Raw genomic sequence first — 13,683 nt, 5'->3', positions numbered from 1 at the left:
TGATAAATATTGTTGTAAATCGCGTGATATATTAACTAATTTTTTTTCCTTATCAAATATATGCATAATTGTGTGTTTAATATTATATTTAATACAATATTTTTCTAATAGCAAACTTAATTTTCCAACAGTGCATATAATTTTGATTTTTAAATAATTGAAAATTATAAAATATAAAGTTAAAATTATATATAATTAAATCGCTTGTGCGGCTTACAATATCATTATTAATATTTTCAAAATTCCTTGCATGATGAGAAAATTTTAAAAAGCATTCATATATATTAATTACTGTTATAATCTAACTCTTTATTATCATATATTTTATTCATATCAATTTGCTAATATAATATTAAATTTACTAATTGTATATAACAGGTCATACACACATACATAAATTTATAATTATATAGTGAAATTCCTTGATCGATTTTTGTTAATTCTCCCTGCAATTGCTCGACTTTATTCCACGAAAGAAAATCGATATTCACGATATTCAAAAAGAATGCTAACCGTTGGCAAGGAATGCAGTGAATGGGCAGTTCGAACGTGGCCACGAAAGAATCGAACCTTTTCCGCATTGAATAGTGCAAAGATTAACTGGGTTAGTCGTACGATCCTTTCTATTTCTAACAATTATTACGACGCACAATCGTATATCAACTGCCCCACGAATCTTTTCATAATGCAGACAAGTTGTTTGAACGAAATCCAACATTGCTGCCCAATAGTCGGGTCGAGTTCTTTGCTTTATCTCATCATCTCTTTCTTACAACTCAAAATTGCAATTTTGCACCTACGATTTCCTATCTACTTCCGTCGCAGAAATCGTATTTCAATCGCTCCATTGTTAACATTTATTTATGCAAATTTGCAGATTTTCAAACTAAACCCTTACGCGATAATCTTGATAGCTTCTCTTAAGCGCTGTTGCTCTTTCTTCTTTTGGACCCATCTTTTCACAACAACAATGCGTATTTTTATTCAATTATTTTATAAAAATATTTATTATATAATTATTATTGATAAATTGAATTATTTGAGTCGTTCGCTCGAAGAACGACTTAAGTGGATTTAAGTTTTTGCAAAAAAAATTGAATTAAAGATTCAACTGTGTGATTTGAGTTATTAATCATTATGTTATTCAGCTTTTATATATTTTAATATACACGTTCCTATTTTGCTGAGTAGCAAAATATTTAATAACTTGAATCATTTAGTTAAATCTTCAATTTTTTTGTGCAAAACCTTAAGTCGACTTAAGTCGTTCTTCGAGCGAACTACTCATTTATTAATTGAATAAATATTTTTATCACGCGCGCATTATTCGGTACCTGGCTGGTTTGCGTAGTTATGTTAAAATTATCGAGAAAGAATGTAAGTTTTCATCGTGATGAATTTACGGCTAATAAAGTAACATCGCCGATTAAGCGGCGAGAAAGAAGCTTGTCCACAGGTCGAAAAGGTTTACGATAAAAGAGAAGAAAAGAAAACGCCGGATGACGTCATGACAGTCATTCGCGCCACTTAGGCGAAGTCAAGAGATCAATTTACGACGTGAATGGTCAACTATACTTGCCTCTCCCAAACATTCCATCCTTCAGCCTCGAAACCCCTTTCCGCTTTCGTTCACCTATCGCTCGAATTGATGACAAACGAATCTATCACGTTCGTCGATAACAGATCGTGTTGTATAACACGTTGAGTAACGCATTAAGTAATAAGAGCTAAATTTATGTTTTCTTTTACATTTATTCTCGCGATAAACTCAGATATAGATTTTATAAATCAAATTAAGAAAAAGAGAGATCCCGTTAACGTCTTATATAATAAAAAATATATAAGAATTTATTACATAAAAATGAATTACATAAAAATGAAAAATATACAGGGTGTCCCCGAACTCGCGGATCAACTCTCGTGGGTAGATTCCTGGGATCATTTGGAGACGATTTTTCCTCAGCGAAAATGTCGAGGGAGGTCATCATTTTTTGCATGTTCCCAATTTTTGTCATCATGTATCTTTGTAACTAAGCCTTATATTAAAATTTTATTAAAGTAAACTCTATCTGAAATTAACTGAAGAATGTGATTTTGTTAATATTTTATTTCCACAAGGCTTAGTTTGTGAAAAACCCTTTATTTTCAATCGCTTATAACTCGAAAATTATTGGTGCCTCGACATTTTCGCTGAGGAAAAATCGTCTCCAAATGATCCCAGGAATCTACCCACGAGAGTTGATCCGCGAGTTCGGGGACACCCTGTATATAACATACAGATAAACACAAAAAATGTATACACGTGCTTTTGTTTATTCAATATTGTATTTATAAAACTTGTATGTTTTTGTACTATATTTTTTGTAAAATTAGACTTCAGTTTGCATTCGACATTACCTATCATTAATGACAAATGAATGAAAATTATGCTTTTGCAATTATATAGTGTTGCTTATACAATTAAAATGCACATATAAAATGTAGATTCTGATATTTATGAAGAGAATGAAGATTGGCCTTTTGGTTCACTTACTATTTTTGCGCGAGAAAAGAAAAAGAAAAACGAAAATGAAAATATATTTGGCTCCGCGAGAAAAAAGAAGAAGCAAATTTTTCATCGCAATTTCAATAGAAGTAACAACATTTACATCGCATTTGGATTATAAGCAGAGAAGACATTTAGCTTATTGTTAGTCCTCTTATGGCTTATATTTATTATGCGGTCACACATTGATCTTTCTCTTTTTCGCTCGCATCTATATCGAGAAAGATCGACTCGTCTTCCCACATGATCTTCTCCGCATTTTCTCAACCTCACCTGATGAGAATCGTAAAAGTTGTGAATATTTTAAATTTCTCTCCGCTATACATGTATCGATTATTCGATTCGGCGACACGAGAAATATGCGGAGCGACTTGTAAATTATCATTTCGCGTTTAGTTTACAAATTTTGTAGGCACGTCGTTGAAAGAATTTTGGTCGACATGATTCGGCAACTCTAAAGGTAAAATTGACGTTGGTGTTGCGCGAAATTTATATGTCGCAACGTTATATCAGTCAATACTTTGCTTGATAAATGAAGAGAACCCATGACTTATCACGCGACCAATATTTTATTCTCGCCGTCAATCGATCGTACGTAGGGGGAGCGTATAAATGGCGACGAGAGAACGAGATATTCTAAAGACCATTGCACGTACAAAAATTTTAGTCGTAATAGTAGGGCTGTAAGCAAATCGTCCAATCACAGTCAAGCATTCTTATTACGTTATGATAATTATTCTCTATGATTGAACGATATGCTTACGGCTTTACGATTACGACTACAATTTTTGTACGTGCAATGGCCTTAACGTCTCGTGTTTCGCCGCTCCTCGACACTGTTTTATCATCAATCATGCATCCCAAGCAATAGTGAAATCGCCGATTACGTATATTAATCGCGTCAATGTTAAGGAAAGAGAAAGAGAGAGGAAAAAGAGGAAGGGAGGGAGGGGCTACGAAATTGAACGTGAGCAGCGCTATTACTTAACCTTTGAATAACCAGCTAGCGTCAGAAAAATAAATATACGATGCATTCGATTCGGCAAAACGCTGACACATGTGCCTCGACCACCGCGACCATCATCGTTGGCAAGGACATTTGACACTTGTCAAGACACAAAATTAGATTTTCATTCTTTGGCATATTCGCGCGGACGTTGCTCACAGTTTCTTGAATCCAAATCTTTCGTACATATAACAGTTGTACTTCTATAATATATTGGATTAGCACATATCTTTTTGCACGTTGCGTCTGCAAATATATATGTAAGAAAAAATATAAATTTTAATCAAGCGCCAAAAAATAGCCTTATGTTTTAGCAGAATTATACAAAAATTATTGTTAACTTTTACAAAGAGTTTAAAGATACGTTTTAAAAAATTACTTTTTTTTCTCTTTTACGATTAAGATTTTTTCTAAAGATAGTCGAAACAGGATAAAGTAATAACAAATATGGGATGAGTCCCGTTAAATAAATAAATAAATAAATAAATAAATAAATATCATTACTAATGAATCGAATTTTGCTGCTCTTATCTAATCAACAAAAATAATTTGTTTACAATATTAATTTGTTTTTTACGTCAGATGAATTGATGATTCTCCTTTATTCTCTTTCTAGATCATCTCTTGGACATGCGAAAAAAGTGGTAGAGAACGACGAACACAGAAAAAATCTTGCCGATAAGACGAGGTGGTGGTTATAAATTCTTTGTCTTTTGGAAAACATGAATCCGCGTGTCGTGACGATAAAATAATCGCGGTGTTTACGTTTGCGAGTGTGAGAACTGGTGTTAAATCGGGGAGAGATCCGGATGGTGCTTCGCAGTGGATACTAAATATCTCGGTGGATATACTACTACTTAAGAGTGTAGCATATGGCCCTGGACTATGGTACTACCACTTACAATATGCACCACACGAATCAACTAGGTACGTATCAAAGAACGTGTGCTTAACAATATTAAACTGCTTTTCGGGTCTTCAAAAAGACCTCCTTTTCGCAAAAAGAATGTTCTTAATAAATTTTGGCTTCTTAGAAAGCCCTTCTTAAAGAAAAGACTAAACAATTTTGGTGGTTATTCTTTTGTGCAATATTAATCTTTATTTTCAATTCTTATTAAAAATTGAAGAATAATTAAATATATTATGTACAATATTGTATATCAAATTTAATATTATTAAATAATTAAATATAATAATTAAGTAATTCAAATATTAAATAATATATTGAACAATTAAATAATTAAATATTCTAGTTATTATTTAATGTTATATGTACAATAATATACTAAATTTAATATTACTTATTTAATATTTATTAAACATAATTTAAAATATAAATTAGTATTTTTTTATTAAAGAAATATAAAAATTTTTTCTTTGTATAAAATTCTAAAATTAATTTTAAATAAATTTTAAATAATGAATTATCAATATTTGTTTTCTCTTTTTTTATTTAAAAATGAAAAGATTTAAATGATTTTTTATTAATTAAATTTGATTAAATTTATATTTAATTAAGAATTAATTCCACTTTGTCAGAATTTTATTCAACTGATGCTTAAGATTTTCGGTTGTATCACCGAGTTCTCACTGTAATCGTATTAAATTATGATGTTAGAAGCAAGAAATTGTGAATTTTTTTTACACGTTAGATAAATTAATTGTTCTTATACTACTATTTGTGCATCCAATAAGATAGATTGGTAAAATACATTGAAACTCTCTTATTTATTAATTTATGTTAGGAAATGTATGTAAAATTCAATCTGTATGTATTTTCATTGAGAATAAACCTTAAATAAATTATCAACATTTACATTATTTATTAATAATGAATTAATTAAAAATGGAATTGTCAATATATTTCATCAATCTATAATATCGAATGCGAGTTGTACAAAAAGGATGATTATTGAATCTTGTAAGAGATTCGGAGTCTCAGCTTACCTTTATTAAAAAGTTTAAAAACTCTGAATTAAGCTTTTAAAAAAAAAAGTCGAGGCTCGCTCGACGAAGCGGAAGAGGTAGCATGAGCACACGTGTGTAAGTTCATGTTTTAAGAGACAACGTATATAAATGTCACCTTATATATAGCAAGTGTTCATCTAATCTTAGTAACCGGCCACCGGCCAGAAACACAAGTGGCAAAAAATGTACCTATGACTCTTTCTTTTGTGCCTTGGTGATTAGAATAAAAGAGAGGTCTATAGTTCTATAAAATATACTTCATCATCGTAATCGATCCAATCTTTAAATAAACATGCTCTAATTTTAAAACGCTTTTTATTTTTCATTTATAAGTCTGAAGGATACGTTCAAATCTAAACTGAAAAGACGTAAATTATTTTTATTCGTATTAATATATCGTATAAGAAAAATGCTTTTTCTTATCTATAAACTTGTTTTTAAATTATCAAGAGAAAAGAAGATGCAGGGGTGATATGAATATCATAAAACCTTATTAATTATTAATAGACTTAGTAATTTTTAAAGCTGAAACCCGGAACTCGTTTTCTATAAATACATTCTCGTTTTTACATGTAATTACATATAATTTCTGAATAACTTTTTTATACATATATTACACATACATGCATATAATATACAATCGATGTAAAAGAAATGAAGAAGGTCACTGGATCAATGAAACTAGGGCTTTCTTTGATCTACAATACTATATAGAAGAATTTCTGACACCATAATCTACCGACTATAACCCATCACATAGTGCGATCGAACGACCTACCTTTTTTCTGACCCGGCTAAAGCGGCGAACGTAATTTCCCTCGCGTGACAGGACTATCCCGAATCGTTTAATTATGCAGCCAGCGTCGCGCATGCAATGGCAAAAAATAATAGTAATAGTTGTTGTCTCGCGATGTTTCGAGAAAAGTCAGCTATATCTGGGAGAAGCAAATGACCGTATAATTACAAATTTATAATAAAACTCCTGTGAATTTTTACACGATAGTTTTACATATATTTTATTTATAAAGTATCACATATACATATATGTATATACATTTCAATCCTCGAGAAAAATTTTCGCGCACAAACAAGTTCAAAAATTATAATGAAATTCTTTTTACATATTTTTTTCAACTAAAGACATGTGTGAAAATGAAGACAATATTGTGCATTAAGCAAAGATAGAAACTCTCTTGACACAAGAGTAGATGATGGCTTTTTTTTATTAGGGCTTTAGCTAATTTATAAATATTGATGTCATTTTATAAATATAAATACTCAGTACTCTTTCTTTCACGCGTCGATTTTGTGTATACTAATGTGCGCATCGAATCGCACGAGGTTGACCTACACATCGATTTTTATAATTTCTAATAATAGACTTGTTGTTAGGTCCTTGTTGTGCATGTTCGTACGTAATATGTTTTGGAACATTGATTTATTCGTGTTGTACGTTGTTTTGAAGTATCGTTCCGCTGTGGTCTATAAAGTTGACTTTATAATTTGTGCTTCATTATTTATTCAGTGCGCATAAAATTTATCGAAAATTATTCTCAAATTTCGCTTTTTTGAATTTAGTCACTTTTTCTTAAGAATATCGAATTTTATTGAAATCGCGCGACTTTTTAAAATTTTAACCTTATATTTTTTTGAACTATTCTTATTGGCAATTCGCGAATTTAATACATAACGAGTAAAACTTTTGTTAATTTAAAATTGACGGGAAAAAATAGATGAAATCTTTATTAATTCTTTTGAATTTGTAAAATTCGTGATTTCACCGAATGTTGAGGAAAATGATACAGAATATCGGTATAATTTTGGCAAGTCTGTTAATTTATTTATCTATTTATACCGAGGCCACGTTCTATCTTCATCAATCTTTTGCAAATGGCCACGTTCACCGTTCTTTCATTGACTTTTGCCGACACGGCTAATATACATGTACACGGTCGCGAAGATAATCGGATCGAGGATGGCGAGAAATCGTGCGTGAAAATTAAATGGCAAACGGGTGGATGGTCGTGTCCCTTGCACGAAGCGCGCTCCGAAGTCGATGATGGGATTGCTGCCAGAGAATTGTCGTTTCACTTGCCAGAATTATCAGTAGGTCGAATCATCGTAGTACAAAACGCACGAGAATTCACGAGACTTCAATCCTTAATAACAAATAGCTAAAGAGCCAACATTATTTAAGAATTATATCTTATTATATATCTTAATTATACATTTGAGTATTATTAAAAAATAACAATTGCTAATTCTTTTCAATTTTATGATTCTAACAAAAAATTATATTGCAAAAATCTTTTAATAAGTTTTGAGATAATTTTTCGTATTATAAAATTAGATGAACAAAAATTGGCAGAAGAATAATTGCTACTTGTATTTCGGGAATTGTATTTTTATTATTGACGCAGAAATTAAGAAGTAAACACTGTTTCTTATCTCGCGATATCCTATTAAACTTTTCGCTATCAAATCAGATAATAAAATATAGGACAATTCAATACCTTTCTGCTTCTTATAATAATTAATGACAAGCTTATTGACATTTTTTCAAGAAAAAAATATATTACCAGCGCGAACTGTGGGATGAGGATGATCGAACACCATGTCGGGATGGGTATGAAATTTATTATAATCAGTAGTTAGGCGGGGTTTAAGTGCGTACATCCGGAGAGAACATTTTGTAGGAGGCTGTGCTCGTGCGGCGCAATTACCTTAATTAATGTGGGCCCTAATTGTCTTTAGCAGTAGTCGGCGCATTGCGCATGACCGGCGTCAATGCGAGAAGACTCGAGTTGCATTAAATAAAATCAACCGGCGCGAGAGATATAAATAACATCGCGCTGCGAGGGGCAACGATGCACTTTAATGGTGCCGATGCGACTTTTCGAATCCTTTGTTTTCACGAAATCGGAAATATACAGCGTGCAAAAGTGCAAATCAATCGTATTTTGTCTCCTTTTTTCAGATTGAAATTTTCAGATTTTTTTTGGTCGAGTTTCCACTTGATTTTTTATATTAATGTCTATCTACAAGTGTATTTATGCATGCAGAAAAAATACATTTTATTAAAATAACAAAATATAAATATATTAATATATTAATAAATATATAATACATATTAAATAATATATATATATTAATTTTTATTAAATTTAATAAAATATAAAAATATATATTAATGGAGGAGTTCGCATTAGAGCTGGAATATATTGAGCTCGAAAGCGAGCTAGCGGAATTAATCTCTTTGAAGCGTCGGCGAAATTCACCGCAGCCACACTAGCGTGGTTCAGCTAGCGAAAGCGAGACCTTGCGCAGCATTGCGAGAAGCTTCGCTGGCAAAATTGCGGTTCGTCCACCGATTCGCTGCCTTGCGTTCCGGCATAGCGTGCCAATTTTCACGGGGACGTGAGATCGAGGCACGCGAGTCGCGTGACTCGCGGGCGTGCAAACCAAGTCGTGCAATTTCTCCCGCACGCGCGAACTGTACGCCACATATATGTATGTAAAGTTCGCGTACACACATAATCGATCGCGTTCTTATTTCAAGATTCTCCCTTCAGTCCCTCTTATCTTAAACGTTGTACAGACATTTTTGAAAGATAGACTTAAAAAAATGAATTGTTTGAACGAAAAGAGCTCATTTAATTCTGCTGATACCTTCTTGCGTGTATTATTTATCGCTTTATGTATATTTTTCTCGCAGGTGTTTTTCGAAAACAAAAATGTTATTATGATAAATCAAATTTAATATAATTGCTACGTGAAATGTCAAGTTATTTTTCTAAACTATTTTTTTCGCAATATAAACGGGTAACATTGTTAGCGATTGTCTTTTGAGGAATCGGGGATTAAGAAATAAAATTCGAAAATCTCTCTTCGACAATTCCTTGAATAAGTAAGCGGAGAACGAGACATTTTATACGTGCAGGTCCCTCGAAAAATATAGGATATCGCTTACAAAATTACCCTCTTGAATGCAGAACTGTTTTGAGTAAAAAAAATTTTTTTTTCTTCCGCATGATGGTTGAACGAAGATCGCGCGAATATCGAGCGAATATGTCGCGGGGTAAGCGACATGCCCCAGCTGCGAAATGTCGCGTCTATTCTTCCCTCGCGAGGTGGCAGATGTTGTTAAAACGCGGCCGCGTCGGTGACTCGCATTGACTCGCGGCCAGACGGACGCGCTAGGTTTTTAAAAAATCTATGTCGCGTGCCTCGCTATCGGCGGCCGCGTTTATTCGCGACGTGTTTGCGGAGATGGCGGTGCATCGTGGACAAAGTTCCGGCACAAAGAACCGCCGCGGCCGTTCGCACAAAATGCACCGCGATACGAGCACGACGCAGCTCTATGGATGCATTTTGCCGGCTTTCAATGCATTTGCGCTGCGCTTTGCACAGAGAGTCCAGACTCGCACCGTCGTGTAATACCATTCGATGCAACCCACTGACGTCTGATGCTTCCGATGACCGTATAATGGCGCGATTTCATAAAATTAATTCTATCCGAGCGTACGCGCGAAATCGTAACTAATATTGAGGCAGATAGGCGAGTCTACTTTCGCGAAAACGAAGAAAGGATATTTTCCGCTTATTATGTGCATGTATGTTGAATATATATTTACCGAGAAGCGTGATAATAATATATCTCGAGAGTTAAATTTTTTATTATATTATTTTTGCCGCTATTTTGCATTTTAAATTATCGATTTGTCATCTCTTATTCATTATATTATATCGCGCGAGATATTTTTATTTATTTCTAAATACGCTGTGACATTTTGCAGTTATCTCTGTGACAATATTTTATACACAAGCATACGTACACATGAGATCTCTCATTTTTTTATTTTACCTTATTTTTCGTTTACATCTCGGTTAAAATAAAGTTGAATCTGATATTTGGGTTATTATGTTGACATTTTATGCGAGCATTACGTCTCATGACACGCGACAAGCCCCTGCATGAATGCTGAATTACGAGGCAGTTTTCTGCAAAAACAATGTGACAATTGAATATAATCGTGCAAAAATAGATTCCGCGCAAGGAAGAGGCCGATCGCGTAATTTCATGTGAAATGACTGATTACGTGTAACTGTCTATATAATTACGGTCGAGCGATAAATGACCGATTCAAAAGCACATCGCGTAACGCTCTTACGTAATACTACGTGTTTTGACAGTCGATAGCTTGATAAATATGGCATCAATTCTAATTAACGTGTGATACAATTTCTGATAAAAATAATTTTATTATTTAGAATATAATTATTTAGCTAAGCGCATATTTATACGCGTAGATGTGAAAAAATAACGCCAGAATATTTTCGATGCACTCTATAAAAAATTATTTAAATTTATCTTATTAAAAAATATTGAATTATATTTTATATATCATGTATTAATATCTGAACTTTCTCTCTCTTATAACAAAAGTTTTCCATTTTATTTATACATATATATATTATTATATATACATATATATGTTAAGTTGCGAAAACCTGCGACACTTTCTTTTGATTGCTCATAATTACAAAAGTGTGATTGACATGTTAATTAAAACCTATCAACCATGTTAATCTCGAGGGAAAAAAAGAGAGCGAGACGCGATTAACATTTCCATAAAAATTCATTAACATATCCATTAAAAATTAAAATTCAAATTTTTTATCTCGTCAAGGAATTTTTGCATAAGACCTTTTGATCGCCTCGCTTGATGCGCTTGATCGCGATTTACATTTTATGTAACTTTGTCCTCCCTCTCCTCTGTGCGTCGATCGTGCACTTTCCGAGAATATCTGCGAATCGCACGAAGTTTTCTGAATAATTTAACGCCTAGCAGCCAGGTATTTCTGGCTTCGGTTCTCCATGTGCATAAGTTCGCGCGCGGAAACACGTATGTGTATGCGATATTCGAGCGGTATCTCATCTATTCTTGTTGTATCGGCGAATTTTTCGTCATTAAGTTGATTTTGGCAGATTGTAATTTTTTCGCGCCTCGGATCTCTCTCCATCGTGTGGATATCGAACGCGTAATAAAAAATTCGTGAATCTTCGTCAACAATATTGACATATTTCTCTCGTGGATCTTAAATCGGACTCGTGCGTAGATAAAAATTTGCAAAAGAAAATTATAACGCGACTGTGTTATAACAAAGATTGTTTTATCGAAAATGATAATCGAGACGATATGGGCTTCATATGTGTTTTATTGATATTTTTTATAAATCATTAAAAATTATTAATCGAAAAATGTTACGACGAAGAGAGAGAAGGAAAAAAAGAACTGCGAGTACTAATAATTTAATAATATACATTATTACTATTATACTCTGTTATTAATTAAAATTATTATTTAAATATTAAATATTATATTCTATTATATTTAAATATTAAATATTACGTAATTAGTGTACGAATTTTTGATGAGATTCATCAAATTAAATTCCGTAATATGTACATTGTGTGTACTTATCCTTTTGATATTTCTATTTCTTATCTCGACGTATGCAGTGTCTCGATAATACGTTTCACGAGGAATGTCGTAATATCATACTTGACATAAACTCTCTAGGAAAATATATTTCACTGTCGCGATACTTATTTCTTTTTCTCTTTCTTTCTGTCTCTCTTTCTCCCGTGTGAATCGATTACTTTTCTGACGGATGATTACAAGTGCTGCCGTATTTTCATACGCGGAAACTAATGATCGTAATCAAAACGATCAAGTACCAGTGATTAGACGCGGCTTTACGCAATAGTCTTGGATATAATAGACGCCATGTTGAGTAATAAGCCTTGATTACGCTGTTTCCTTCGTCGTGCTGGATATGCGCTACCGAGTTCATGCGCGATCTTGATGAGAATCGTTATACATATACGGAGAGAGAGAGAGATAATAGAGCAGGAAACACGATATCGCAAAGTTTTCCGCGGTACAAATTGAGAGATTGAATAAGGGGTCACATCGGGGGGGAGGTCGTTGGTCGTCGTAGTTTTAGTATCTCGGTTAAATATACTCCGAAGGAACAACGTAGGTAATTCATAACGAATCCGATAATTGCATATTTAAGTGCATTTCTCCCTCAATTTTCTGCATTCGATTGCAAATGCGCTACATAGTGTGAAAAATATCAAATATAAAATTAAAAATATTATATATACAAGGTCCGAGTATCCGATACAAATGTCCAATAAAATGAGCAATATCGTGATATAATCAAAAAAGAAAAAAAACGATGACTCGTGCAAAATATAAGGAAATGCATAATAATATTGTTTTTCCGATAGCTATTAATAAATAAAAAATACGATTTTTTTATTTATGATTAGCAAAACAATATTTAAAACATTTTAAATTATACACTGAGAAAATTATGTGCAAAGTGTCAAGATCAATTTTATTTTTGTGCAAATTATTGCATCTTCTTATATGCTTTTTTATATGTATTTTGATATACATATAGCAATTGCGTCAATGTAATAACTCGATTTGCCCTAAGATATATTAATTATATGTTTTTATTTAAGATTTATATAAGATATCTTATTGTAGAGATAAGCTAAATATAGATAAAGAATATTGTATCTCATTTTTGATGAAGCTTCCAAGAAAGGAGATGACCTGAATTTTTTTATTAGATAAGAAACATTTATTTCAATGATATAACTTTTCTCTTAATAATCAGTTTTATAATTTTTATAATAAAATATTCTTTATTTTTTTAATTGCTACAAAAAGCCAATTCTCATATACATAACTTCTTTTTATCAGAATTGCCGATATAGAATTGAATAGTATCTCACGAGTATCGCTGATTTGAACGATATAATTGACAGGGCTTATATAATACACTTTAGCAAGAAATACTCGTAATAATTCCGACGAATGCATAAGCTAAAATTCCATGAACGACCTTTCTGTCGTCGTACATTGGACGAACCTCGGCGTCGAGAGTCTGCCCTATACTTTTACCGACGCATCTCATCCCGGGTGGCGGAGAAGAACGGAAACGCGCGTAAGAGAGACCTTTGGTGGCGCGATGCGCACCAAAGTAAAGAGAGAGGACTAACGGGGCGGCGAAGGGGCCCTCTTCCTCGGGATTAACCTTGGACTTGACTCGAAGGAATGCGCCGTGCAGTGACCTCCGCTCG

At 32.9% G+C, this 13,683-nt stretch overlaps 1 protein-coding gene across 11 annotated transcripts in view; it reads left to right on the top strand.

Annotated features, from left to right (window-relative positions):
- The window catches only part of Hdac4 (histone deacetylase 4), a 108,681-nt gene that overhangs the window by 58,188 nt on the left and 36,810 nt on the right, over positions 1 to 13,683 (top strand). For 7 of the 11 annotated variants that reach the window (XM_083037608.1, XM_083037610.1, XM_083037609.1 and 4 more), the window contains one exon: positions 4,168 to 4,478. The exons of the other annotated variants lie outside the window; for them this stretch is intronic. In XM_083037608.1, coding sequence (XP_082893734.1) covers positions 4,424 to 4,478 — 55 coding nt within the window. In that variant the 5' untranslated portion in view covers positions 4,168 to 4,423. The remainder of the gene's footprint in view (positions 1 to 4,167; positions 4,479 to 13,683) is intronic. 11 annotated transcript variants of the gene reach the window in all.

The sequence above is a fragment of the Prenolepis imparis genome, unplaced genomic scaffold (genome assembly GCF_030444845.1).
Source record: "Prenolepis imparis isolate NDT839.2.m4 unplaced genomic scaffold, iyPreImpa1.0 SCAF_5, whole genome shotgun sequence".
In the NCBI taxonomy this organism is placed as follows: Eukaryota; Metazoa; Arthropoda; class Insecta; order Hymenoptera; family Formicidae; genus Prenolepis; species Prenolepis imparis.
Note: the sequence above shows the minus strand (reverse complement) of the source record. Positions and strands in the feature narration are given on the sequence as shown.